The sequence below is a fragment of the Hemibagrus wyckioides genome, linkage group LG19, assembly GCF_019097595.1.
Source record: "Hemibagrus wyckioides isolate EC202008001 linkage group LG19, SWU_Hwy_1.0, whole genome shotgun sequence".
Taxonomy (NCBI): Eukaryota; Metazoa; Chordata; class Actinopteri; order Siluriformes; family Bagridae; genus Hemibagrus; species Hemibagrus wyckioides.
In genome coordinates, this window is record NC_080728.1 from 11,671,733 (window position 1) to 11,697,500 (window position 25,768).

The window sequence follows — 25,768 nt, forward strand, 5'->3', positions numbered from 1 at the left end:
CTCAGCTAAATAAGTCATTACACAATTATATAAACATTTTGTGCATCACAAGCAGAACACAAAGCATTTCTGAAGTTCTACGGCTCTGTCCTTTGGCCCAGTTTGCTCAGTTGTGGCTCAGTGTAGCAGCTTGCTTCTAGAGAAAAGCACTGCCTGCATCCCATAACACATGGTTTCTGCCACTCCTGTGGCTGGCTCAACTCAAAGCCAAATCACTTTCCCTGCAATCAAACCACATTAAAGTATGTTTGGAACCTGATTATTCTGGTCTCTCGAGTGAGACTGCTGTGCAATCCAATCAGTGTAAATTAACAACGTCAAGTGGGAAAAGAGACCAGGGTCTGATTCACACGGTGAACCACTGCATATGTGGAAGCACCCTATAAGAGGACAGTAAGATCTGTATCAGGTATCGACCAATATTAATACTGCATTGAAATCTGAAACTCTACGGCACACCTGGGGATTTCATTAGGAGGAGTCTGATGATGGAGCTGTTATAAAATCCAATACACTGCACTGGTTTCCCAACAAAGAAAAATCTTCACACCAAGTTTCTCTACTTTTGTCCTCAGACGACCTTGAGGATGTAGACTTGTTCCATGCTAAATAGAACAGGAAGCTCAACAGACGGCTCATTGCCGGTGTTATTGGCCTGGCCTGAAATGTGTCAATTCTTCCAAAGAATGGCGAGTACATTAGATTGGGGTCAGTGCTATTTTTAACATGAGAACTCAGCACACAATGCAAGAGGCTGTGTAGATCTGCTGCAGTTTGTACTACATCAGGCGTCGGGTGTGGTTAAGGGCAGCATGGGTTGCAATAACTCACTGTACCAGACACCTCCCTGTGGGGACAGAACAGACTTACGGAGCCTTTCAACCACACTTAAGAGATGCATTACAGCTCCTGATGCTGAGTGGCAACATGTGCCCCAAGGAAGCCAACGAAAAGAGAAAAGGTAGGGAAAAAAAAAAAAAAAAAAGACACAGGGTCTGATGAAACAGCTGCTGACAGACAACACAGAAATACAGATGAATGCAAACCATATTGACACACAAGCTTCTATTTGCCTTGTGCATGAATCACTGCTTTGTGACAAATCTGTGATAAGTAGTAGTGCAGGACAAACCAGTTCTGGGAAACTAAACCCTCTACTGCACTGTATGGTAATTTAGAAAAAAAGCTCCAATCTGAGACTAGAAAACAAGGAAGCCAGCGTTTGAGTAGTGCAGGAAGTTGTATTTAAAAATTCACAGAATGGTAATTATATAACCCAATACCAGGGATGCTGCATTAACCCCAGTGTATCATGACGCAAGTTTTCACAATAAAGTCAAAGCCTGGGAACAAGACTGAAACTCTGCTTATGTAGTCTTAACAAAGTGACCATCTGAGTCTCAAGGCTTGTGTTAAAAAAGTCACTCTGACATTTTTTAATTAAACTGCACTTGTAAAAGTAGATTTAATTGGGGATTACTTTGTAATCTTCACTTTATATGATACCATATAAAGCAGTTACTGAAAGTGATGCTACATTAAGCTGTTTTTCAGACCCCGTGGCTCAATCTCAAGTGGTATGACCTAACTGTAGAGTACTAAACGGAGTGTACCAACTTTTGCATACTAGGCACACTCTGCAAGAATGCAAGCAGTGAAGTGAAGTATTTTAAACATTTAGGGTTTTTCCAGTTTGATTTTCCCTAAGTCAGATTTAGCTCCAGACTGTACACCGACCAGGCATAACATTATGACCACCTGATATTGCGTTAGTCCCACTTTTGATGCCAAAACAGCCCTGACCCGTCATGCACTGTGTATTCTGACACCTTTCTATCAGAACCAGCATTAACTTCTTCAGCAATTTGAGCAACAGTAGCTTGTCTGTTGGATCGGATCACACGGACCAGCCTTCGCTGCCCACGTGCATCAGTGAGCCTTGGTCGTCCATGACCCTGTCGCCGGTTCACCACTGTTCCTTCCTTGGAGCACTTTTGATAGATACTGACCACTGCAGACCGGGAACACACCTCAAGAGCTGCAGTTTTGGAGATGCTCTGATCCAGTGGTCTAGCCATCACAATCTGGCCCTTGTCAAACTCGCTCAAATCCTTACTCTTGCCCAATTTTCCTGCTTCTAACACATCAAACTTTGAGGACAAACCGTTCACTTACTGCCTAATATATCCCACCCACTAACAGGTGCCATGATGAGGAGATCATCAGAGTTATTCACTTCACCTCTCTGTGCTCATAATGTTATGCCTGATCGGTGTAGATGCTGTACGATGCACTGCTAATATGGTTAAGAAGGTTTGACGAAAACAACATGAAAGCAAATTTAACGTTCCTTTCACTCATTCACTTTCAGTAAAAGCTTTATTCTGGTTGGTGTTGTGGTGAATCTGGGCACAAGGCAAGAATATATATTGGTTAGGACCCCACCTCATCACAGGGCATCATGTGCACACACACATTCACACACTCAGGAAAAAAAATTAATCGTCAACATAAACATTAGCACGCTCCTTGTGTAATAGCTATGTAAATGTCCCCGTTTTACATTTTCCATCACTAGCCAAAAACATAACATTAGAACACTGCAATGTTTCAGTTACAAAAGCTGGTAGAACATTTTCATATATACTTGCCAAGAGGCTCGCTCTTAGTTCTTTAAAAAAAAAAAAAAAAGAGTGGAGAAATACAATTTTCTCTGGTACATTGGTATATTATAAATGACCACTATTTCAGAAATCATCCCAAAGACAGAGATATGATACCACCACATTGCTGTGTTAGTTCTAAAAATGCATGCATAAAAACTAAAATAAAGTGTCTAGGGCTACAATATGAATGCTAAATGAATGCTAACAAAACTGTTTAATCAGTGAGGAGAATTAGAATTCAGCATTTCAACAAACATCGCTAATTAGAAGGAAGAGTGATTTACTGAACACAGAAAAGTAAAACATTGCATGCATTAATAATCATTTTCTTTCTTTATATTTAACACAAAAGAAAAGAGAAATCCTAAAATGCCTACAGACTCGGGAGAAATGGGAGACTCGGGAGACTCTCAGTAAACTCTGCAAACTGAATAAACTTTCACTTGAAACTTCCTTTCATTCCAGCCCAAGAAGAAGAATATTTTATAGCAGGATGCTCCCTGCTTTATTCATGACTGTGGGTGTCTGCAGTTCAGATATACATCAGGATTGGAATCAAAGTCCAAGGTTGATACCCTGCCTGGAGAAACAGCATAGAAGAGTCTAGAAAACTACAAGGCTTGTGTGATGGAGCTGGGGTGAGCGTTTTTGTTTTCAGTCCAACTCCCATCCCAATCTGCAGAAAGTTTGGCCAAACCAGCCTACTCCAAAAGAAGATTTAACTAATCCCAATCTCTGTTAAGGCTTGACCGATCCCTCCCACACTCACAAAAACATTGACCAATCCCACCCACACTCAAACAAAGCTCGACCAGTCCCACCCACACTCACAAAAACCTTGACCAATCCCATCCACACTTGCAGAAAGCTTGACCAATCCCATCCACACTTGCAGAAAGCTTGACCAATCCCGCCCACACTCACAAAAACCTTGACCAATCTCACCCCCACTTGCAGAAAGCTTGACCAATCCCACCCACACTCTCAGAAACCTTGACCAATGCCACACACTCACAGAAAGCTTGACCAATCCTACTCACACTTGCAAAAAGCTTGCCCAATCCCACCCACACTCACAAAAACCTTAACCAATCCACACACTCTCGGAAAAGGTTTGACCAATCCCACCCACTCACACAGAAGGTTTGACCAATTCAACCAAGATTCCAGAAATTTTAACCAATTCCACATACTCATGTTGAAAGTTTGGCTGACCCCATACACCTACACCCAAAATGTTTGTCTAAAATGTCATTTAAACCAGTGACCCTGGCAAAGAGAAATAATACCCTGAGGATGCTCTCTTATTAATGAAAATGCCTTTTCTTAGTTCCATGAGCTTCATATCTGATGTCTCACCTGCATGAAGGCAAAGATTTTCCACTCCAGTAACAACTCCATTGCACTGCTTTAAAAAAGAAAAGCCCATCTAAGCAACTAACAAACACTTCATGGAAATGAAACAATGCAGCGTTTCTTTTCACATCCTGGTTGATAAAATTTTTTAGTTCTTAACAAGCTACTAGTTATTTTATTTTTTTTTTATTAAAAAAAAATCAACCATTCTGCTGGGAAATGGAGTTAGACAATAGTTTCTTCTGCCTTAGAGTCATGTTCATTATTTTACAACAAGTCAAAGTAAAGCCAAAGCCCTGCCAATTCCCACCTCCTTCTGCACATGAACACCGCTCAGTCACTGCAGACGTGGGCTCCGCATTTGGAAGGCTCTGCATGTAACGCTTCTCATCTGCACTGCCCCCTTCTCTGGTCAACCTTCAGAAGCTTTGGATAACAGTTTCGAAGAAAGTATACAACAGCCTTAGCCAGTAAAACAGCAATCCACCTCAAATCCAGCCGAGCGTGTGTGAGTGATCTAGTTTCAGTGCAGTGAACTTGACAGCAGCAGCCAAGCGAGGCGCAGTGAATGTGAAACTCCACACCTGACGGGTAAGCGTCATGAGTTCGCCGCCATCAAACGAAATTATATCGAGAACTAAGCACATGTAAGATGTGTGTGTGTCTGGACAAAAATTCAGACAGAAAGATATAAAAGACTTCCTGTCTACATTTCAATCTCCCTCGTGTTGGATGTGCGCCCTTCCTCACTGCTCCAGAATGAGACGGGGCACCTCGCACAGGCGGAAGCTCTTAATGAGGTACCTGTGACTATACATGACTGCGCCAGAACGCTCAGTGTTCTTTATCACAGACGTGACAAGTCAACATAACAAGCCCCCTGAAGTCTATGTTTATGACAGAGCTGCAGAACAGCAAGATTTCTAACCACAATGCTGCAGGTTACATAACAACAAGCAGCTTGATATTAGGATAAGTGTTGCCTCTCTGGGAAAATAAACCCAGAATCTGTTCACGTCTGGATATATACTTTTACCTTTAGGTCGCCTACGCTGTGCTTGTGATAGCGGCTCTGGGACGTCTGGCTTCATCATCCTCATACATAGTTTCTGTCTGTGTGAGGGAGGACAGCGTATAAACTTCATATTACAGAGAAAACAGATTGGAAGGTGCTGGGAAAACTGGAAAGATGGATACATGGTGAAAGAGGAAAAACAAGGTGGCTGAAAAAAAATGCAGGAAAAGTGACAGGAGAATGCTTGTGTGATATTGATTTTTTTTTTTCTCCTTGCTCATGATTTAGCAGTTTAAAAAAATCATATTAAAAGGATTTTCTCATCTAAAAAAACCATCATTTCAGGTTTAAGAAGCGTATGAGAGGGTGTAATGATATCAGCCATGTAGTCGGGAGCTGTTGCTGGCAGCAGCAAATCACAGACACTTCTGCTGCATTTCTAAGTGATTCTGCAGTAGTTGGATGTCTAAAGTCCACATGACTGACACTCTTCACTGTTGATCTGCTGCTCAAAGTGTTCTTTAAAGCATTTAATCACTTTGTAATTATCATCACCGTTAAAGTGTTTGATTTGAATGCTCATCGCAAACATATTTAATCTTTTCTGGTCTCCTTGTTTCTCTTACGGTCAAGATGTTAGAGCATCAGACTTCTCAACTAGCAATGTAAGAGTAATGCAGTGTATACTTTGCTTTTCAGTCTTGTGTGTTTTCTCAAAGTTGTGAATGAAACTTAGCGCTGTTTTCGTAGTGCTCACTTTTCACTTTGTGTGCTGTTCACTAGTGTGATTGTACTGCACTCTGGCATGGAGTCTTCTCCATAAGTCTGAGATTTGTTTCATAACCGAGTCATAATCCAGTTCCTTCCAGAGTCTTTTGTGATTGTCACGGTGAAATATGCTTGATCTTGCAGCTGATTTTTTTCTTTAAATCTTGTGAGGTAACATTTTTGTTTGTTTGTTACAGGGAAAAAGTCCTTGAATTGAAGAAATTGTCTGTCTCTCATTATATCCGATAGTGTAGCATTGTAGTCCTAGTGTTATGACGTCATGTTGACCATAGACATAGCTGATGCAGCACAGAGTGAAATGAAACTATGCTCTTCCAAGATCCTGGTGCTACATATAGACACAGAACTAAGGGCTAAAAGAGAAGTAACTGTGCAGACAGCCAAATGTTTCATTGGGATCCCTAATAAATCTAATTAACCCATGTTAACTGAATACTTGTCTTACGCTACATATTGCACAATAATGAACTCAAACCATTCACCATGTATCCTAACAAAAACAAAGGGCACTACAGCAATCTAGTCAAGATCCTGTGAGATGGTGGAAGAGGGCGGGGCTTCCAGGAAACGTCAGATCAAAAACCCTGTGTACAAATCTTTATATGTTGATTGTCTCATATCCCATTTTACTGAGGAGAGAAAAACTGCTCTTTGGCATATTTTTTGAGTGACAACTCACACTAGCGTACTTCTGTTAAACTGGGAAGCGCCGCCAAATAATGCATAAAGGTTGGCAGATTTGGAAATGTAATCAGGATAAACGTCAGCGGATATCACATCAGTGTAAGATCATGTAAGGAAGATTAAACTGTTATATTGAACAAGCTTTGACAAGAGGCAGAAAAGCAGAAACACTGCTCAAAGTATGCCAAAGGATAGAAGACAAAGAATGGGGAAAGAATAAGAGGAAGGAAAAGACAGAATGCATTCTCCACCCCTCACCCCCGCTCAGGCTGAAAGGACACAGAAGTGGAAGGACAGATGTGAAGAGGGGGGCAGCTCAACACTGCACAACCCTAAACACTACCCCTGTCTCTTAAAAATAAATAAATAAATACATATTTTTTAGTAATAATATTACACTTAGGGGTGAATGACTGCTATCTTTGCTTAATCGCTGTGAATAAATTCACATTATTATACACAAAATTTAAAGATTTTATGAATCTGTTCTCTAGTGTATTGTATTGTCTGTTTGCACACTCACTTGTCCTTTAACCCTTTAATCTTTAGCCCTTAGTTCTGTGTTGTTTGATGTAGCTCTCTGTCTCTATGTAGCACCAGGGTTCTGGAGGAACATGGTTTCATTTCACTCTGTCTTGCATCAGCTTAATACGGTTAAAATGACAGTAAATCATCTTGACTTCTTGACACAGTGAAATGTAAGCACAACGTTTAAACATAAATTAACCTTCTGTGTCACTTATTCATTTCCTCAAATATATAAAACATCTTAATAAACACTAAGACTACAATGTTACAACAAGGTACTGAGGTAATGAGACAGACAATTTCAGCAATTCAAGGACGTTTTCCACAGAAAAAAAGCTGCAAATTTGCTGCAAGATCAAGAATATTTCAACACAATCAAAAAAAAAAAAAAAAACAGGAGGAACTGGATTATGAAACGAATCTCAGTTTTATGGAGAATCACATGCCATACAATCACACATTCTCAAAACCTGTCTCTGGACTTAATCATTTTCTCAGATCAGACTCTGTACATTAACACGGCCGTCACAATAAAACTGCACTGCACCTAATTACACACGATCATCAATCTGCCAGACTACCACCTCTAGGCTTTTAAGGTCACGGGGGTCAGAGGGTCAGGTCACTGCAGGCAGATTAGGAGTTATATAAGAAAATTCAGAGACAAAATGACTGCAAGTCTGCAAGGAAATTACATCAAGCTCTTCCCTGCTGTGTTCAGAATAACAGGATCAGACGTTCTGTTAGTCCTGATTAAACACCAGCTAGTCTGTGGACCTGATTTGTCACTGTGATACTACTTTAGTCAGCGTGGTCACAGTGAGCTGTGGGTGACAGATTATCACCTTTTTGCCCAGCCACACACAGTGATAGCAGCAAAGGGAAACACAGCTACCACAACAACTTCTTTCCCATCCAGCATGTGACTGTGTGTAACTGCTGATCTTCAAACAAAAGAAACAGCACATGCTGCTCAATTTTCATTGTAGTCTCTACATTTCTGTTCTGTTCTACATCTGTTCCTACCTGTTATAAGAGTTATGCTCTGATTTGATTTGTTTTTCTGTTAACGTTCACAGTTATTTTATTTTCGAGATATTAGCAGCTTTCCAACTAATCATTATCTAACACGATAATAACGTTCCAGTGTGTACGAAGTGTGTGGCAATGTGGTGTGTAATCTTTCCCGGTCTGTTATTAAAACATTTACGCTCGCATGAATGTGCTGTTTTTCATAAGTGACGTGAAAAGAAGGTCAGAGCAGAGGTGCTTTCATCTGTGAAGCAAAGAGACAGGAAAAAAAAAAAGGTGTGAAAGAATTTTTGGGGGGGGAATTTTTTGCAAAAGAAAAAACTTTTGCAAAAGAAAGCACAGAATAATCACACTGTACAACCCTGTGATCCACAAAATCTTTAAAAAATAAAATGCACAAATGTAGACAAACACAACTGATTGTAGAATTAATAAGAGTTTTCTACAAAAAAAATTGTCTAAACATTTAGTGACGGGATTCAATGAATGCTTAGATTTCTTAGAGTGTCTCGGATCATCATGTCGCCCTTTTCTTCTCACGGTACAGGTAAATGTGTTGCCTGTTGTAACAGCACATAGACTAAAGACACAGGTAACAGATATTAGGTTAAAAAGTACAGAGGTATTTCTGTAACACAGGCTAGATGGGATTACTACTCAAAAGACCTTGACAGAACCACCTTCTGAATTTAGAAGTTTATTCTAAATTCAGAACATGGGGATGTGTTAGCTTTTAGTGGTTAAGGTGTTGGACTACTGATGGAAAGGTTGTGAATCCCAGGTCCAACAAGCTGGGCCACTGAGCAAGGCCCTTATCCCTCAACTGATCAGTTGTATAAAATGAGATATATTGTAAGTTGCTGTGAATAAGGGTGTCTGCCAAATGCCAGAAATGTAAATGATCTTAGATTAAATTTTCAGATTTAAATATCAGCGCCATGATGTTTGAATATCCATTTCCTTATTTTAGCAGGAAAGCAATTAAAAACAATGGGGAAACTGGCACAAATGCACTGACTAGCTCCAAAAGCTAATGTGAGGTTCCTTTATTAAATTCTACCCATTAAAAATCGTGTGTGTGTGTGTGTGTTTATACCATGCTATTCATATTAAACAGACTACATGAGGAGAGAAAGCAGCTCCCCAGGCAGCACACTAAATCAGGCTATCCTCTCCAGAAAGAGCATCACCTCCAAATACATGGCTCGGCTCAGCAGATGAAGAAGCAATTACACACGAGGTGGTGTTTGTTTGGGCCCTCCTCCTCCAACCTCAGGACTCCAGTCATTACAGCATGCGGATGTGTAATGAAGGAATGGCCTAGAGCACTGCCAAACAACCTGCTAATCCCACAGGGCATAGCGCAGGGTGGCCGCTTACACAATGAGCCCAAATTACACGCTGCCAAGCCTCACGGCTCTCACCTTCTGCCCTCCCCGGGAGGCGGGGTACGGAAATCGGTAGCAGTCTGAGGGGGTACAAAATTACCTCAGATCTCATGGCTGTTGTGAATGTTCCTGACCGCTTTATTTAAACTCGCTTTCCTAACGGAGTTTCCTACAGAGTTCTGGCACATTTGCATAGCTTCACATAATACTGAATCGACCCAGAGAAACTTCATGTAAATTTTTGCATTCTTAAACAGCTATCAAAAACCACAGACACACACACACACACAAATCACTGAAGCATCCCAAGGAGGGAGAATGATACTAAATTATGATGAGCTATATCATGCTTGACTGACTGTAATATTGCACCTAATGAGGGACAATTTTTTTACTTCATTGCTCAGAAATTAAACAATAAACATGTCGGACAAACACATCCGGCTACTGACACAGCACTGCAGAGGTCACGTCTCGTGCTCGGTCTATTCTGAGCTATTTTCAGCTCATTCAGTCTCGTGAAGATGAAGAAGAAGGAAAACATTAAACACCTCCCTGAAGCATGTGGGAATTTCCAGCTGTCCAATCGCAGCACAACACTCCTTCACCTTTACCCCAGTCCAGCTGACCTATAGAACAGAGGTTCTCAAAACAGGGTCGGTCTTTCTTTTTTTCTTATTTATTATGCTTTTGTAAAATCACAGCCCACCATAACCACAATAATACCCACTGTTTAATTATTAGAGCCTTTTTTAATTGCTCACTTGAATTTAAAATGGCTTTAATCCAGATCTTAATAAGTGGAACACAAGTAGGTGTGTAAATGATGACGAGGACATATCGTGTTCTGTTGGTGAATTATATGAATAAATAAAATGTACTGAGGGAATTTTGAGAGCTACTTGATCTAGACAGGTGGACAAACTGACCATGAGGGCTGCACGATCTGAATATTACCAAGAGAGAGAGACTGAGAGATTGACACAAATCTAGGGGTAATATCTGTGCTAATTTAGTCAGTCTATTCATATTTTATCAATAGCTGCCTATTGGCTCACTTCCGCTGCTCACACACATGAACATCAAACACCAGAATCTCAAATTAAACACTGGTATGTAAATCGCTGTCTTTGGTGCAAACTGAAGCCTAGATCAAACATGCTTTATAATCCCAGGCCCATTTTAAATGAGATAAACCCACACAGGAAAAGTGTACAGAACGCCTCTGTAAGATCAGTGGCATGGGGAAAACTGCGCAGTTTCTGTCTGAACAGCAGCAGCCAACTTCACCTAAAGATGAAATGAATCAAAAAACGATAGAAAAGGAGGAGTGATTTTATCACAGTGAATCTCGATACAGTGTACTAAACACAATTTTGTTGGACTTGTGTAAAAACATCTATCATAACTGATGTCCTGCTTTCACATTTGGCAGATGCCCTTATCCAGAGCAACTTATATTTTTAACTCATATTTCATACAAGGGTTAAGGGGCACCCAGGCCCAGGGTCCTTGCTCAGGAGCCCTGCAGTAGCAGCTTGGTAACTCACCAAGTCTAACTCACAACCTTCCGCTCAGTAGGCCAACACCTTAAACACTAAACCAACCCAAAACATAATTATATACAAGAATATATAAACAAATTTATATCGATGCTCCATTTTTCATGCCATAATGTGTAAGCTCCCAAAGACTGAATGCAATCAGACAATAATAATTAATAATGTGGCCGTGAACAATGCATTAATAAACTGTAAAACTGTCCTTTATGAACACACAATGTGCAACTATTACCTCAAAATCATCCAGTCAATTTCTCCACAACAGTTCTAACATGAGTAAAAACAATGAATAACCAGGAACAAACCCGACATGGTTCATCTGAAACTAAACATGTCATTTAACAACCCTCTGAAACATGTACGATTCCTATCACAAGCATAAAAACAAAATCAAGGAAACGGCGTTCTATAAAACAGCTTCTGAAGCCGCGTCACTGCTGCTGCTGCTGCTGATGATGATGATAAAAATCTAACTCTTGACATAACTTCATTCTCCATCAGACTAGATCAAAAGGAAGGGGGGGGATAAATGAAAGAAAACATTTAACACAGGAAACAAGAGAAAGATTTTCTTGTCAGCAAATCAGGTCTCGAGGGGAAAACATTCGCAGGAATAAAGGTGTCAATGTGTACTTTTCCAGATCGTATCTCTGGGGTGGTATCATTACAAGGGACATCAGCTGTGTTTTGTTTCCTTTTGTGGTCAGACTTTAATTAGATTTTTTTTTTTCCACTGGTCCTTAAGGGCATATTTTCAGGTATAAGATACATAACTAAAGCAATAAAAGATGTCCCGCAGATGGCACCACACCAGACACAAGCAAAAGTACAGTTTGGAAGCTTTTATTTCTGACAGCGAAGAAAACAAGCTTTCAAAAAATCAATGAATGAAAGCAAGAGGCAGATGGGACACAAACGCACTACACTAACATGCTGAAAAGCAGATTTGTTTATGTGTGGACCTGTTTTTTATTTCATGGTGGGGACCAAATGTCCCAGCAGATATAGGAATATCTAACAGTTCTGACCTTGGACAGGAACATCTGTTCAGATCCATTCAAAGAAAACTTTGGTTTTTGGACAAAAAGTGCTGCTTTTATTTTATAAAAAATAAAAAAAAAAGGAACCAAAATGTTTCCTTTTGGCTGCAGTGGTTAGGGTTAGGGGCAGGAACAGCAATAATGTCAAAGTGAGGTTCTCACGAGTATGGTAAAACAGTCGTGTGTGTGTGTGTGTGTGTGTGTGTTTTCCTCCCACTGATTTGGTTCAGGGTGCAGGCTGAGGGACTTTAGCTCTGGGATGCTGCTGAAACAATGCTGTATGAACGCCGTGGTGCTTATGTTCAAAAATAATGTGTGTGCGCGTGCTTAAAAACAAAAACATACAATGCCTACTGCTATACAATACGCACGGTCTGCTACGCGTGAACAAACAAACGAACGTCTTCCAAACACTTCCCACAAGGTGTAAGAAACGCTCCAAACATTCTAGGAAAATAAACTACACTGAATTAAACAAAGCAAACCGGAATAAACCCCGCACCAGCTTTGCGTTTCGCTTGTTTTCCAGTGAGATGGACATTAAATAGCTGCACACATTCAGCACACAAACTCGCTCCGCTCCTCTCCTGCTCCGGCTCGAGCTCGAGCTCACGCGCACTTTACACCTCTGTCAAAATCACGCGAAAAACTTACCCACTCCGAATTTCTCGTGTTCCGTCGGTATCCACATGTTTACGGTTTTTCACCCATTGAAAGACCACACGAGGCGAATCGCACAGCGCTGAACATTGGTGCTAAATCACACGTTCACATTCTCCGGGCTCCTCGCGCACTGCCGACACTCATTGTTCAGAGTGCCCGAGCGACCAAGTATATTACACAGCGCGAGAGCGTTCACACCAGCGTAGCGGCTGCACCGCGCTGCATGCTGGGAGCTGTAGTGCAATGACGTCTCCAAAGCCTCACAAAGCCTGAGATGAAAAGTTAAAGGCGTTTAACACTGTAATTATAATCATCTTAAACAGTCCGGGCTCTGACGTGTACCACTGCGACATCTGTGATGAGAAAATACTGACATTATGACTCTAATGCTAAATTCAGACAATACGGATGCCACGTCTCCCAGATTGATATCTCACTGCTGAGAAATCTACATAAACAATGTACATACACAAACATGGGTCAGTGTTAATGAATCTCAAGGCAGAAATTCCACTGGCAGTCTTCATGCAGTATTTCAACTAAGTAGTAAACCTTGCACAAAAATGTAAATGTAAAACTCTTTTATTCAAACAAAACACACACACACACAGACACACACAGAGGTCTTTTAGTCTGTCCGTTTATGTGTTTTATACTTAGATTGGACAACACTGTACAAGACTAAAGACTAAAGAGAACTGAACTGTACAAAACTCTGTGTCTCTCTCTCTCTCTCTCTCTCTCTCTCTCTCACACACACACACACACACACACACACTCTTTCACCTGTGTGGACACACACACACACACATAACTTATATTGTTCACTACTTATTGCACTACCTCAAACCCTGTTATTATTTCATTACGCTGCTATGTTTATATTTATGTTTATGCCTATTTCTATTTGCTCTACCTCAACCGCTGCTACTCTGTACATTTCTTTTTATTCCATTTTATTTCTTACATTTCATAACATATGTTCTTTTTCTTTTTCGGTGCTAAGTGTCTTGTTTTTGTGTTGTCTTTTTGTACCTACTGTTTTTGCACTGTATTGTCTTTGCATTGTTGCACCTAGTTGCACACTTTGCACTTTATGTGGCTAGGACAAAAACTTTGGTCCTAGCTCTGTGTTGTATTTGATCTTTATGTTGTATGTTTATGTAGAACCAGGTCCTGGAGAAACGTTGTCTCATTTCACTATGTACTGCGTCAGCTATGTGTGGTTGAAGTGACAATAAAGCCTCTTGAATCTTGATGTGTACTTTTAGTTTTTGTCCTCCCAAGTTAGTGTAGAGGTCAAAAGCACAACGATGGCGTTATTAATCCACCTGGTTTTCTTTTATTACCTGCAAATTCACAATCTGTGCTAGAATGAATTCAGCCCCAACCTCACTTCATATCACTGTACGGTAATTATTTCTCACGATCACTTTAAACAGAACTAGGCATGTGTGCACGGTGTGCATTGGTACTCCTGGTACTCTGGTATCATCCCTCAATCTGAAAATATGTGTTGTATGGCTGATTGGCATCGCTAAATTGTCCAGGTTATGCACTAAGAAAATGGGTGGATGGACTAGCAGATATTCTAATTTCATTACCAAACACTTCATTAGCCTACATATAACACATCCTTTATTTTTTACATTATTTCTATAGTTTGATGTCCATTTGAACACTCAACATACAAAAAGCCACACTTCCTTAAAAAAATAGATTATTATGTTTAAAAATAATAGTTCATAATTAAACAAAAAAAGGATTTGGACACTTCAGCCTTCTCTCGTTGTAACAGTTAATCCATAGTAAGTGTGAAGAACTATATCTGATGTTACTCTGATAGGGAAACATGTCAGAAATTAAATGTAATTCCCTATATAAATCCACTGTGAATTACTTGAGCTGGTTAGCAGAAATCCTAAACATGATTAGAAAGAGGGAAGTAAGTTTTGAGAAACACGTCATCTGCTTGCACAATGAAAGCCACTCTACATTTGTCAGATCAGCAAAAAATGAATTCTTCCTTCCTCCACAGTGGAATATATTGCAAAAAGAACTTCAGAGATGAAGAACTTGTGAATAAAAACATGGAACATACAGTCATAATTATGGATAAAATCAAGAAATAGCAGCAAGGATTGCCTGAGACATCAATACAAATAACCACAAGACACCTTAATACAAAAACAGGAACAACAAGTATGCTTAGAGAGGGAGAGATAAGCAAAGGAAATGATTAATCAGCTTCATATTCATATTTCATATTCATATTCAAGAATATGAAAGTAAAGGTGAAATCTGCAAATGAGCTTGCATCGAACAATAGCCAGTTCTGGAGAACAGTCTTATTATCCAATTCATCCAAATGTATGGTGAATAATAGAAAGCACAGAGGCTGTTTTTCTGCAGAAGTGAGAAAATTGGATTTTGTTTCAGCAGGAGAATGATCCAAAGCAGACCAGATTCCTTTAGGATGAAGACTTTCTAGATCCCTTGACCCCATGGTGTACGAGCTTATCTGCAAAGGGCTGGTGTGGGTGCAGGTTTTCATTCCAATCGAATAGTAGCCATATTTGATTAGTTTATCTTGGTTTTAATCGAATCTTGGTTTTTAGTAGACTTAGGTGTGGCTTCTGCTTGGTTGGAATAAAAATCTGCACCCACTTCGGCCCTTTCTGGATAAAACTGGACACCACTGTCTTGGCCTAAATGTATACAATGGAGAAGAATGTAGCAGATTATTGAAGCTTTAATGCAGATGAACTGAAGGTTTTGTTAAATTTTTGTTGATGCAGTAGTGTTGCATTAGATATTATGTCCCTAATTCACTGTTATTCACCTAATTTATACATACAGAAAATGCTTAGATGAATATAACAGCCCTTTACCTTATGCACAAGCTGCCTTATGACCAGTCAGTATATGTGGCTCAACTTAAAAATGGAGCAAGTGTTAGTAAAGTTGTTCAGGAAGCTATATGAATGGTTCGCTTTAAGCAGCTAAAACAAATGGCTATAATGCTTGTGGGAGACATGTCACTGAACATGTTAATGTATGTATATGAGTGTAAGCAGTGTTAATTATATTGCGAAGATGTTTACCTTTAAAGACACTCAATCATTTGTAATATATGTTCTACATTTCATCTAATGAGGAGTTTCCTGTATGTTTTTTTGTCTTAAAACCTTACATTACTCTCTCAATGAAACTAAAATAAACAGAAAACAAATAGATAGATAGATAGATAGATAGATAGATAGATAGATAGATAGATAGATAGATAGATAGATAGATAGATAGATAGATAAACATGTCTCCTCATACTACAGAACAAACATCTCTGAATCACATAATCATCAGTTGAATAAGCATGTATGTAAATATTAATTGATGCTCATAATACTGTCATTTTCTGTCAGTCACCCCCAGAAAAACCCACTCAATAACAGTATCTGGAGTGTGTCGGTGTGTATGCTAGATGTGAAGTGATCAGAATTGAGGTCATGCTCATTATAGTGAACATACATGTTTTCTGTGTCTCTGTAATGATGCTTTTCTCTTTCAGTTGCCATTTGCAGATTAGAGTGCTTGTTTCATAGCTGTTTAATCCCGTACATGCAAACAACCGAACACACAGGGAATGATGCCAGAATAACCTCTATCACATGCCCTTTGTGCATGAGCAGGCACACTGTCTGAGTGGAGAGCTTTGGGAATACAACTTCACACATCACAAAAGAATAAAGCCAGGGCAAAGGGAGACGAAAGTCAGTCATAATAAAGAACCACAAGAGCGTCAGAGTGTGTCATTATACTTTCTATATCTACTTCACAGGCAGATGCAGGATATACCCTAAGGAACATACTAATAATGAACTGATTAAAAATGTGTTCATTTAACCAAAGAATATGTATAATCGTTAATATGGTGATGTTTTCCATAACGAGTCTTTTATTTAACATTTATGGAAGGAGTCTTCAGTGCCAGCATTTCATCATGGTCAGTTAGTCTTCAGGATATAAGACTGTACTCTTTCTGATTTCAAGCTGTATTTCAGGAAGGAAAAAAATCCAGAGGATGTCTTATACAGTAACTCTTATAAAGTGATCCATGTGAAGATGCATATTAAGAATAGCTGGCACACTGGGGATGTTCTAACCCTAACTAATCAAGAATTTTCTAAAACATATTCCAGTTTGTTTGCTGCCAGTGCTGAGCATTTCAGATACTTGGTTATTGCTATAGGCAAACTGAGACGTGTTCAAGTGTTTACAAGGAGATATGGAGATGCAATCAGTATGACCTCCGTTTTTGTTACTGTATGTTTTAAGGCTAAACAGTAACTAATGTGAGGCTGTATTTTTGCATCCCCATCAATACTAAAGAAAATAATGTCCTACAATGAACTATTTACCTCGACCCAGGTTAGAAGACTTGTGTCACTAGACTCCACACTGTCACATCTATCACATATTAATAACATAATTAAAACAGCTTTCTTTCACCTCATGTGCATTACCAGGCTTCACTGCTTTTGTTACTTCAAGAACTGACTCCTATATTGCTGTTTCTTTATGGACTCCATGGAAACACATCATCCCCACCCTTGAAGCATTATCCTGGCTCCCTGTTCACTTCCGTATACACTATAAGATACCTTTCTGATCTTAAAGTCCCTGCATGGTCTGGCCCATCCTACTTACCTATCCTTAATTCTATACTCAAGATCACACAAACTCAGATCATCTGACATTCACCTCTTCATTTGTCTCTTCATCTAGTCTCTACATTAGGGTTTTCAGTGTTGCTGCCCCAAAACTCTATTCCTCTCTATTCTATGTCTGCGCCACCCTTCCTCATTTCTAATCTCAACTAAAATCCCACCTTTCTCCATTATTAATTACTCTCTGTGCGATCTTTTCCCCATTATTTTAATTTAAAATTAATCATTTTTTATTATTATGTTATTACTGTTATTATTACAGATATTACAAGGTGAAATTACTTTTGATTCATCTGAACATTGTCCTTCAGTACCCTGAAGATGCTTATGAGTAAAATACTATTGTTGTTGTTATTATTAGTAGTAGTAGTACCTGAACAATTCACACTTCTCAATATAGTGGCACTCGTAAGTATTTAGTTCGCAAACTGAGCGTACTTTTAATGAGAAAAAGCCTCTTTTTAGAAATTTAGCAACACATCTGAGGAAAATGTTGATATTCCAGGCAGTGTTCCCTCAGTTTTTCTGCCAATATTCTTTTACATTATTTATATAAAAGACTACGCTGTGTCTGTATATGGTTAGATAATCGCTAGTATTAGTCAAATGTTCAACATACATATTTCCCACTTTGTCCGACAACAACTTCTCATGACTTTAATTACAGTACTTGAAGTCAGAATGTGTCATGTGTTCATCTTCCTGTTTCCTTGCCACAAAAATGACAGATTGCATCTGAACCAAAAACACACCATCGCATACTGTCATAAAGGAAAAAGATAAAAGACAATCAGATAATCGTCCTACTTATGATGAAATTATGCCAGTTCTCAATGATTCATCTATTAATCCACTTTTCCTCTCATTATTGAAAGGCAGACACTGTGTTAGTAATCCGCAGAGGGCTGTGAGACAGTCCGCAACCAACCCTGAATACTAAATACAGGCAGAAGTACACACTAGTAGTAGCTTGCCCTGTGCTCCAACCTTTAAATGAAGCCACAGATACTCCAGATTGGTCAATAGTGTGTGATTAGTAACATAATAAAACAGCCAATAATCACTGTGTAGTAGAAATGCTGAAGGTTTTCAGCAGCTATTGATTTGTGCTGTTTAATAAATGGAGATTAAGACCAACACATGTGCCCCTCGACTTATTGACGATGGATGTTGAACAGACTACAGGAGCATTAAAGAATATAAAGAGGTTTGCTGTTTGGCTTCCAATTTAAAAGACAATACTGCACTTTTCTTTTTAAAGTAAACTTGCCAGCACAGCACATCACAGATGCGCAATAACATTACTGAGTCTTTTGAGAAAAAGAGACTTGGATTTTATTGGAAGAGGTTATGAGGTTCATATAATCATGGTATCAGCAACAAATGTTCCTGATGTTTGGACTGATTACTTGATATGTCGTTCGTATCTTCTGTTCTAGGGATTTGATCTCATGTGCAGGAAAATAAAGGTAAACCCATGAGGAAGATTTGTGACTGAACATGTGCAAAACACACAGAAGAACCTGGAACATTCATGTATGGATCTGCAAAGTGTACAGCACATGGGAAAGAAGTCGACAGTTTTCCCTTTTTTTTGTCCTGGAACATCGCTCAGTGAAATGAAAAGACATTTCAAATCTTTTTTGGAGGACTGTTTTTAAGCTCAGGGTCGCAACAGAGTTGTTTTTTGACATTTATAAAACTTGCAGATTTTCATCTGGAATGTTCTTTGTGTGTGTGTGTGCGTGTGTGTGTGTGTGTGTGGGTGTGTGTGCATGCAGGGGGGCATTCTATCTCGGTAGTACTGTCTAACCCCGACTCCCACATGTGGAGTAGAACTGGAGCATAGCAAGATTCCTTAAAGAGAAGCATGCTACAATTCTCTCGCTGGTTGGATCTTTATCTCTGTGACAGTGGGGGTGGAGAAAACTAGTGTGCTTGTAAAATAACCAACAACCGGCTTATAAATATTTTAAACCGGCACCTTGCAGAAGATTTCGATTTTCATGACTTTGCTTTGTGGGAATTTTATAGAATCTTGTAAATGTAGCTGTAACAATGGCATCATACGTTTGTGATTAATGAAATTTGTCACGTAGGAAAGAAACATTTGATCATAACTTACCCATCTCTTTAGGGTCTGCATATAAGCAAATGGGCAGCATCTCAGCAAAAAAGGGGAAGGTGAAATGGTAGGTTTTCTGAAACAAGAAGGTGTTTAGGCTTTGTAGTTTCTTGCTAATAAGCGAAAATGTTTGTCTGTCATAGCAGGATCTTGTACGGATATAATAAAATCATCTAAAGCTAATCATAAACAAAATGAAATGAATTATCACTTTATACTCACATGGTGATATGTTCTATAAGGAGATATATTGAACTTATTTAAATAAGGAGTCTCCATTATTATAGCATTATAATATATAGTTTTCTTGAATATATATCAAATATACTCTTTGCCTCAATAGGAGAGTCTTCAGGACACAGTAAGCTGAATTTAGCTTTTTTATTAACTTCAAGAGAGAGAGAACAAAAGCGAGGGAATTACTATTATTGCTGCTTTAACGTGCCTTAGAACAGGAAATTTACTGTTGTTACTGTAACACTTTATACTTTAAGGCTTTAATGTTCTTCCCACAACATTGTATAGAACAAGTACAAACACATTTGCATGTCCTTCTTTGAATGAATAAAATATTGCATAAGTACAGGCTGTGGAATAAAATGAATAAAACAGTTTGGGAGCTCAAATCCTGACACCAGCCAATCATTGGCAACTGTGAGCTCATAAATGTGGAAAAGGGTAGTTAATGCTTTCCTCCGAGTGTGTTCAGCTGTCCCGTGGTGTCACACGAGCAGCACTTTGAAAAGATGCAATGGCTGGCTTTGCACGTCTCCCAGGTTAGTAGCTGCTGTGTGATAGAGGAACATAGGTTAATGTGTAGGAAATTGCAAATGACCAATTAGAGAGAAATGCTTCAGTTTGTTCCGTTATTAGAAAATAGTCAACCTTGGAGTGGCAACAGATCAATACATCACATCATATTTTATAATTTTAGGAAGCTTGTATGCTAGCTGGAGGCTGAATACAAAATCAGTCAGAAGACACTGATTCACTGTGACTAAAAGTGACTGGAATAGGCTTTTGTTTTGACATTTCACAATAAGACACTTTGAATAGCTGTGGTGTGACCTACCTAAGGAAAACGCAGCTATGTTCTAAGTACGACAACACATTATTAAATTATTCGCAATGTCTGGTTTTAAAGACTTAAAAGTCTCTTAGGATGGTGAACAGTTTCAGCCATGTTAATGAGATTCTTCTTGATACTCTGTTGTTGTAGAACCACAGTGCTGTTAGATTAAAGTCTCTTTTTTTTGCCTGTAAAAAAAGGTATAACATACATATAGTCTCAGCTGCTCTGTCCCTAACACGCTTCTAAAAACAACTGAGTCATCCGTCAACGTCCGTCATTAACAAAGCCGGCAGTCTTGCAAGGCTGCCATTATAAAATCGCTGAACATCCTTCAAGCGCTGATTAGTGGGTGCATGTCACCAAACATAGATACAGTATAGCCATCGCAGCTACTGAACTCACGAGCAAAACAAACTGGCAAGCATGTCTTTAGGGTTTTACTAACACACATGTGGGACCGAAGCACAGCAATTGACCACCAATAATAACTAAGTACAGGCTCACACTTCTAATTGCACAGGCAGCACATGTGGTGTTTCATTAAAAGATGCTGTTCTGTGGTGTTCTTGCATGATGAAGCCTCACGTTCTGGGCGGTGTTATAAGCTGCTAGATGCTGATTTCACAAAGGCTTTGCATGTTTTGCTCTAATTGAATGTGTGTGGTGGTTTGTCCCATTTCTGGTTGTCTATGCAGTAAATAGGGATGTGTAAGTATGTGCTTTTTTATTGGCTTAATAGATTTGAATTGGTTTTAATTCTGTTGGTCAGAAACACACACACGAGGTGAGCTATGTGGAGAGGGTAGACTCATCTGTCTTTTGCATAGCAGACATTGAGCTAGGCTTATCTCTCAGAGAGATAGGACATTTAGGGTGGACAAGGCTGGAGTTCTTGCCCTTTTCCAACAATGGCTGAATCTCTCTGCATGTCACTCGCTGTCAGAAAGCTTTCCAAAGTGATTCCATGGTCTAAACATTGTCTTGATTGTTGAGCGACTCATACATGCATTCATCTATTCGTCTTCATTAATATCTTTATCTCACTTGAGGTCACGGTGGATCCAGAGGAACTCTGGGGTCAAAGGAGGAAGATAATCTGAATGGATTGCCAGTCTAGTGGAAGGCTTGTTGAGGCATTGTGATGTGAAAGATGTGGTTCCTTGATTCTGGTGTCCTAAAGGAATCATGTGTTAGTTCTAACCCTAACTCTTGGCTGTCATGTGTTAGGAAAGAACTAGCTTTTTATGCCATATAAATGTCTTATGGTTATATGGCTATTCGATTCACACGCTGTAGAAATGAGTGGAAAAGTGCAGCAGCTGAGAGCCGTTCGATGGGCCGTCACCTTAGGCATTGATGTCTGCTGTCAAACGCAGACAAGCTTGGCAAGAGTGTGAGTCAGCGCGTGTGCGTGTGTGTGTTTGTGTGTGTGTCTTGTTTCATTTGTTTCCTTCTCTTGCCATGTCCTGTTGCTCTTTTTGTGTGAACACATTAATCCATCTGCTTCCCTGAGTGGAAAATTTGCCACGATCCTCTGCATAAACACAGATCAGACATCACATTTTTCTTTTCCAGGCCCAGTGCCTGGATCAGGCAGCACAAGCCGAAACACTAGGTCTGGCTTTCAGATAAGGTCCAGACCCCATAATTATTAAACCTTGTAGAAATGTTTTGTTTTTGTCTTTTCTCACCAGGATTAACAGATTCAAAGATATAGACTCCACTGATTCTGTTCCAGTGTAATTCTTTTCTGAGAGGTTTGACCAATACCCAATTCCCATGGTTCTTCTTTCCCTTCAGTTCTTCTAATTATTCTTGTACACCATAGTGGATTATTTTTGTGTGTGTCATTAAGTCATACAGTGTATTTACTGACTTTGCTGGTTTTACACTGGCTGTTTTTAGGAGCTGAATGTAACATAGCTTCCACGGAAGTTGGGGCTTTTCAAAGGGCTTTTTTAACACTTTGAAAATGCTCAGTACATCCTATGGATAGAGTAGATTACACAAGATTTCCCACTTCTGCATTTTTTTTCCCTGTGGTGTATAATGAGTGTTTCCTGTTCTTACACACAGAAAATGTGTGATGTACTATACTGTGCAAACATCTTAGGCCAGGTGAGTAAAAAATGGTATAGAATGCACAATATGTCTGATATTGGGTTATTATTGTGCTGAAGTCAGTTCTCAAAAGTACAGAATTATGAACGAATCATTCATTCATACATTCATTCATTCATTCATTCATTCATTCATTCATTCATTCATCTCACCGTTTATGAAAGACTGTTACAAACAAAAGAGAAAATACAGTTAGGTCTGTTACTCTTACTTATATTGCTCTGAAATACTGTGCATAGTGTATGTATCATGTGATCATAAACTTCATGATGCAGACACATCAAGGTTCTCACACGCACACATTAACACACATGCACATAAACAGCTGCAGCAAGGAAAGGTGCCGCTCAGGGACTGTGTGCATGTCAAGCATAAAATCAATGCATGCAGGAAAAAACAGTACTTTATGTGTTTTACAGAAGGCCTACAGACACATTATCTGCTTTACTTATTCCCTGGAAGGAATAAAGGCAGAGAATGGAAGTCCAGTGTCTCTGGTATCAGAGCTGGATGAATGGAGCAGGTGTTCAGCCTCCGTACACAATCAATGCGGTTGTATTCTATTTCTAGCGTGCCTTTTACACACATAAACATGAAACAGCTGTATCTCCCAAAAGCTCTGCAAGATCCTTTTGGCTCAGTGCTCGTGTGACATTCAATTGTGCACAAGATTGCAAGAAAATGCAAGATAGTGGGTATAAAAAAAGGACAGAGCACGTGCAGGGCATCTCATATCAAAAAGATTTTGAAAAAAATAAAATAAAATCTGAGCATGGAAACTGCCTGAAAGGAGCAGGCAAAGACGCAGACATTCAGCCCAGCTCTCAGTGGGGGACGGATGATGTAGAGAAGATGTAGAGATGTAGTAAATAGAGCAGACACATGAGGATGGGGAGCATGCTATTGTCTGGTGGCCACTGCAGGTGGCATGATGGCTTTGACTCTGCTAACCTACTGACTGTACATCCTAAGTAGACGAAGAAGACTGCAAAAATTGCAGAAAAGGAAAAAAAAACTGTGTGAATTAAATTATGGACATAATGCATTTCTAAAAGTTATCACAACAATTGGATTATAAATGGGTTACATTCAACACAATCATACCTGGCACATTTATAGTTAACATTATATATAATTATTTCTTCCATGTTGTTTATGGGTGCCAATAATTCTGTAATTAATGGGAAATATTCTCAGAGCACAGTTGGAAGAATACCAAAGGGTCTACAGCTGTATTGTTTTGGTAATAAAACTGCTTATTATCATATCAAAGTAGTTACAGTTGATGATTTTTTTTTACTATTATTATTGTTATTATTATTATTATTATTATAAATATCTTGAAATTGAAAATATGTCATTTGTCCCTTTTGGAATCTCTTAACAGTTCTACTTAAAACCCTGCAAAAGAGAATTAGTATTGTAGACATATGCCCTGTTTTTCTATCTACAGTAAATTTACATTATTCCTGATTCTGATTAAATGAACTGAAGTGGACTTAATTAAGACACTGACCAATAGACAGATAGCACATTTTCTCAGTAGCTAAGTATATGGTCCTGTGTTTGTTTTTTTGTTTTTGTTTTTTTGCTCTATGCCTTCTAATGGAGTCACTGAGATTAGCTCTTTTTTCCCCTCAAATGTGTTGATTCATTTACGATCCACAAGACTATTTTCATTAAGAACACACACTCATTTGGTATGAGTCATTTGGTAGGCCAGACTAGAACCTATTTCATGCTGGTCCCAGCCCACATACCATATCTTTATAGAACATTACTGATCTCTATAGTTTTCTTTTATGAAGGCTACTGTGGCACACTGAAAGAGAGAGAGAGAGAGAGAGAGAGAGAGAGAGAGCAAGCATCCTGGGGCTAAAAAGACCTGCTAGCATCATACGGCTCAAGAGTGCTGAGCCAGACTCAGTGAGAGGTAGAAGGAGAAAGAGTAAAGTGTGTGCGCATGAAAGAGAGAAGCACTGAGGGATTTTTTATGCGCTCTTTTCAGATTTGTATATGTTCATTTCAGCTAGCTCATAGCTAGACAACTCCACTGAGCATTGCAATGAATTAATTCACAATGTGATCTGTTTCACTGCCAAATTCATTTAAATAGAGCCCACAGCTCTCTCTCTCTCTCTCTCTCTCTGTCTCTCTCTCTCTCTCTCTTTGTCTCTCTCTCTCTCTCTCTCTCTCGCTCTCTTTATATCATTTATTCCTTGCCCACCCCATGCAAACACGAGCTCAAGGCACATCATGTACAAGAGGTTATTTGTCTGTACTTTGCATAGTCCTGGCAGTGCCATGTCTCAGCTAAAACCTTTCAGTTTCCTCCAGGCTTATCCACAATTGAGCTTGCCAAGAAGCAGGGTGTGTTTATCTCCAGTTTAAGGCTGTGCTGCATCGACAGAGCTGACCCCCTGCCACACACCCTTATACAAGACCCATAAATTATAATTTAATATTATTCAGTCTGGCCTTCTTTCTCTTAAACGATATTAGAAAAGGTATTTCATTTCAAATATATTAGAATATAGATCTATTTTCTATGCCATGCAGATTTCCTTTGCTGGATTTTTAAATGTGGAAGAATATATAGTATTGTGTCAAGAAGTTTCATGTACTTCAGTGTCACGATGAGGTAGAGCTGATGGAATAATAAAAAAAAAAAAGCAATTTATTGGATAATTCAGGATTTCAGGCTGGAGCTGATGGCCTGTTGTAGAGAGTGCATAAGAATATTTTTCACCTGTAATAAGCCTATCCAGGGAATACTGGGTGTGACGTGGGAATACACTCAGGGTAACATTCACACACTCATTCACACCTAGGGCCAATTATCGTTACCAATACACCTACTAGCATGTTTTTGGAAGTTGAGAGGAAACCAGAGAACCTGGAGGAAACCCACACAGACACATGAAGCTCCACTCAGCAACAGCAACCCGAGCTCATGATCAAACCAGAGACACTGAAGCGTCGAGGCAGCAACACTACCCA

At 39.3% G+C, this 25,768-nt stretch overlaps 1 protein-coding gene across 3 annotated transcripts in view; it reads right to left on the minus strand.

Moving 5' to 3' along the window:
* dock4b (dedicator of cytokinesis 4b) overlaps positions 1–12,904 on the minus strand; it is a 97,278-nt gene extending 84,374 nt beyond the window's left edge. For all 3 annotated transcript variants that reach the window (XM_058416954.1, XM_058416955.1, XM_058416953.1), the window contains exon 1: positions 12,715–12,904. In XM_058416954.1, the coding sequence (XP_058272937.1) occupies positions 12,715–12,751 (37 nt within the window). In that variant the 5' untranslated portion in view covers positions 12,752–12,904. The remainder of the gene's footprint in view (positions 1–12,714) is intronic.
* Between the last annotated feature and the right edge of the window lie 12,864 nt (positions 12,905–25,768).